General features: G+C 53.9%; 1 protein-coding gene across 1 annotated transcript in view; it reads left to right on the forward strand.

Moving 5' to 3' along the window:
- PIAS4 (protein inhibitor of activated STAT 4) overlaps positions 1–3,812 on the forward strand; it is a 15,769-nt gene extending 11,957 nt beyond the window's left edge. The window contains exons 8-10 of the mRNA XM_057387614.1: positions 122–282; positions 1,880–2,010; positions 3,151–3,812. Of these exons, the coding sequence (XP_057243597.1) occupies positions 122–282; positions 1,880–2,010; positions 3,151–3,356 (498 nt within the window). The 3' untranslated portion in view covers positions 3,357–3,812. The remainder of the gene's footprint in view (positions 1–121; positions 283–1,879; positions 2,011–3,150) is intronic.
- Positions 3,813–3,818: the final 6 nt, after the last annotated feature.

The following is a 3,818-nucleotide window of genomic DNA, read 5'->3' on the forward strand; positions in this document are numbered from 1 at the left end:
GTCAAGAACCCAAACTCTGCTCCCAGAGCAGCTTTTCAAACCCACAAATGCTTTTCCTTCAGAGGGGATTTGGGGGTTCCTTGCCCGGGTTCCTGGCTGATGCTGTCTCTCTGTCCCACAGCTGGTGAAGATGCGCCTGTCGGTGCCGTGCCGGGCCGAGACCTGTGCACACCTGCAGTGCTTTGATGCCGTCTTCTACCTACAGATGAATGAGAAAAAACCCACCTGGATGTGCCCTGTGTGTGACAAACCTGCCCCCTACGACCAGCTCATCATTGATGGGTGAGTTTGCACCTCTGTGCCCTTCCCTTTCCCCACTGGGTGCAGCTCTGGGTCCGTCCATCTGCTTAAATTCACCTTGAAGCTGTTGGAAGTTCATTCTGCTGGTGCAGGAAATTTTGCTGTCAGAGTTTTGGTGTGCTGGGAATGTGCTGGGAGGGAGCAGAGCACTTGTGGGGTTTGTTTGGGAGCAGTTTGGTTGTCCCCAAATGCTGGGAGCCTTTTGTGGGCTGGGACCACCGACATTCTCATGGTGCTGCCAAGGACTGGTGGAACAACACAGGCTGGGAAACAATCCCCACCCTCCTGGCTGTGGGATTGGCCTCTCCTGCAGGTTCCCTCAGCAGCAGAGAGAGTTTGGGGCCATCCAGCTCCCCTGGCACAGGGAAGTGAGCAGACCAGTCTGTTGCTGAGGGCTCCTGGAGCCCTTTGTGAGCCCTGTGTTGGTGCAGGAGCTGTGGCTTTCCAGGCAGCCTGAGCACAGATAACCTGTTTGCTTTGTCCCCTGGCCAACCCCRACAGGAAAATCCAGTTCCTTGGAGATCTCTAACGAGGGAGAGATTGAAAGGGAAGGTGCAGGGGTTGGATTGTGGAACCCCCATGGATCAGCAGTGCCCGTGTCCCATGTGAGGAGGAGCAGGATGTCACTGGGGATGGCTCAGCAGGTTTTTATCCCTGCTCAGGGCTGGGGTTGGTGCCAGTTCTGTTGGGTGAAAGTCCTTCCCAGTTTCCTGGAAGTGAGAGAGGGAAGCTGGCACTCAGCTGGGTGCTGGGAGTCAGRAAAGAGCTGGAGGCTGCYGAGCAGGGAGGGAGGTGGTTGGTCAGGTCTGGCATCCTCAGGGCCTTGGCAGCTTTTTGGGAACTGCAGCTCGGTGGTTGCTGTGCTGCTGTTGGGATTGGCTGTGGAAACAATTCCTGCAGGAGCTGGGGAAAGCTGCAATTCTCCCACTGAGGTGCCACAAAGCTCTCCTGAGCTTGGGAGACTCTGCCAAGAGTTCTCCTTCCTCCTGAAGGAAAATGCTCGAGTCCAGGAGGGGATGAGGTTCAGCAGAGCAGCATTTCCAAATAACCATGCCAGGCAAACAGTGGGACACAGGGAATAAAGCAAATCCCCAATTTCTCTGGAATCAGGGCCTCATTCCAGGTGTATTTTCATGGTTTCCTGGTTCTCCTGTCACAGGAGGCTCCATATGTTGTTTTGGTGGYTTCTGTGGAGATTTGGGAAATAAAACCAGGAAGGAAAGGAAGGGTTGGATTTTTGGAAAGGATTTCTCACCTTTTGCTGAAGCCTCTTTGGGAATGTCCTGGGAATGTCCCTGGGATGGGGCAGCAGCCTGGCAGCAGTGCCTGGGAAACTGGGTGAAGAGRCAAACAAACCCCTGTTTAATTGCATCTCATTAAATTGGGTGCTGCTGCTTTGGGTGCATGGCCAGGAGGGGCTGGGATGGATCTGCACCGTCAGAACCTGCACTGCTTTTATGGGGAATAAAATCTGTGAGGGCTCTGAGCTCAGTCAGCACCAGGTTCCTGTTCAGTCTTGTTCACTGCACACATCCTGCTGAGTGCCAGGGGTGTGACAGCCCCTCTGTCCCCTCTGCAGCCTCCTGTCCAAGATCCTGACAGAATGTGAAGATGCTGATGAAATCGAGTACCTGGTGGACGGCTCCTGGTGCCCCATCCGAGCCGAGAAGGAGCGGAGCTGCAGCCCTCAGTGTCCAATCCTGGTTCTTGGTGAGTGTCCCTGGGGAGAAGGGCTGGAAATCCCTGCAGGAAATCATGGAATTCCAGAGTGGTTTGGGTTAAGGGACCTGCAGGATCATTCAGTGCCATGGGACACCTTCCACCATCCCAGGCCAGCCTGGCTTTGGGCACTGCCAGGGATCCAGGGGCAGCCCCAGCAGCTCTGGGCACCCTGTGCCAGGGCCTCAGCACCCTCCAGGGACCAATTCTTCCCCAATATCCCATCCATTCCTGCCATTCCCTGTGTCCTGTCCCTCCATCCCTTGTCCCAAGCCCCTTGTCTGGAGCCCCTTTAGTCCCTGGAGGAGGCTCTGAGCTCACCCTGGATCCTTCCCTTGTCCAGGCTGAGCAGCCAGGAGAGTTGGATCACCCCTGAGCAGGACTGGAGGGGTTCCACCTCATCCTTTTCACCCCTGAGCAGGACATGAGGGGTTCCACCTCATCCTTTTCACCCCTTGAGGGGTTTCACCTCATCCTTTTCACCCCGGAGCAGGACTTGGGTGGTTTCAGCTCATCCTTTTCATCCTGAACTAAACATGAGGGGTTTCACCCAATTCTTTTCACCCCTGAGCAGGACTCGGGGCATTTCACCTCATCCTTTTCATCCTGAGCTGGACTCGAGGGGTTTCACCCAATCCTTTTCATCCTGAGCAGAACTCGAGCAGTTTCAGCTCATCCTTTTCACCCTGAAAAGGCCTCAAGGGGTTCCAGCTCATCCTTTTCACCCATGAGCAGGACATGAGTGGTTTCAGCTCATCCTTTTCACCTTGAACAGGGCACGAGGGGTTTCACCCAATCCTTTTCACCCCTTGAGGTGTTTCAGCTCATCCTTTTCACCCCAGAGCAGGACATGAGGAGTTTCAGCTCATCCTTTTCATCCTGAACTAAACATGAGGGGTTTCAGCTCATCCTTTTCACCCTGAAAAGGCTTCAAGGGTTTCCAGCTCATCCTTTTCACCCCTGAGCAGGACTCGGGGCGTTTCACCTCATCCTTTTCATCCTAAACTGGACTCGAGGGGTTCCAGCTCATCCTTTTCACCCCTGAAAAGGCCTCAAGGGGTTTCAGCTCATCCTTTTCACCCCTAAACTGGACTCGAGGGGTTCCAGCTCATCCTTTTCCTCCCTGCCCAGGTTCCTCGGATGTGAACGGGCTGCTGGCCGCTCCCAACGGCAACGGCGAGAACGGCAAAGCCCCGGCGGACGTTGTGGATTTAACACTGGACAGCTCATCCTCGGAGGAGGACGAGGAGGAGGATGAGGAGGAGGATGATGATGATGAGGGACCCCAGCCCAAACGACGCTGCTCTTATGAGAAAGGTTTAGTCTCTGCCTGCTGACTGCAGCCACGGTTTGGAATTCCCAACGGACAGACTTGAATACTCTGGTGCTTATTAAACTGGAGGAGGGGGAGAATGTCCTCTCCCACCTCATCTCCCACCTTCCCTCATCTCCTGTGACTTTCCTATTCCAAATTACTCATTAAAACGAGAGAGAAAAAAGAAAAAAACAAAAAACAAAAACAAAAAAACGACACAAACAACAAAACAAAAAAACCATTGAGCTGCTTCTTGGTTGGAAAACAACCCCACTCAGAGCCTGACCCTGAACTGGAGCCTGAAGTAAGGAAAGTGTCTTAAGCCAGGCAGGATCTTCCCTCCCCTGGATCCCGGGATYGGGGGAGYTSCCCTGCACACCTCCAGGACACCCACCCCTGCATCTCCAAAGCCGTGTGCAGTTCGATCCTCTTGTTAATTAACCATTCCTTAATTAATCTAAAGGTTTTGCTGGACATGTGAGTC

Source organism: Malurus melanocephalus, unplaced genomic scaffold, assembly GCF_030028575.1.
Source record: "Malurus melanocephalus ecotype Western Australia unplaced genomic scaffold, MMel_1.1 scaffold_1274, whole genome shotgun sequence".
Taxonomy (NCBI): domain Eukaryota; kingdom Metazoa; phylum Chordata; class Aves; order Passeriformes; family Maluridae; genus Malurus; species Malurus melanocephalus.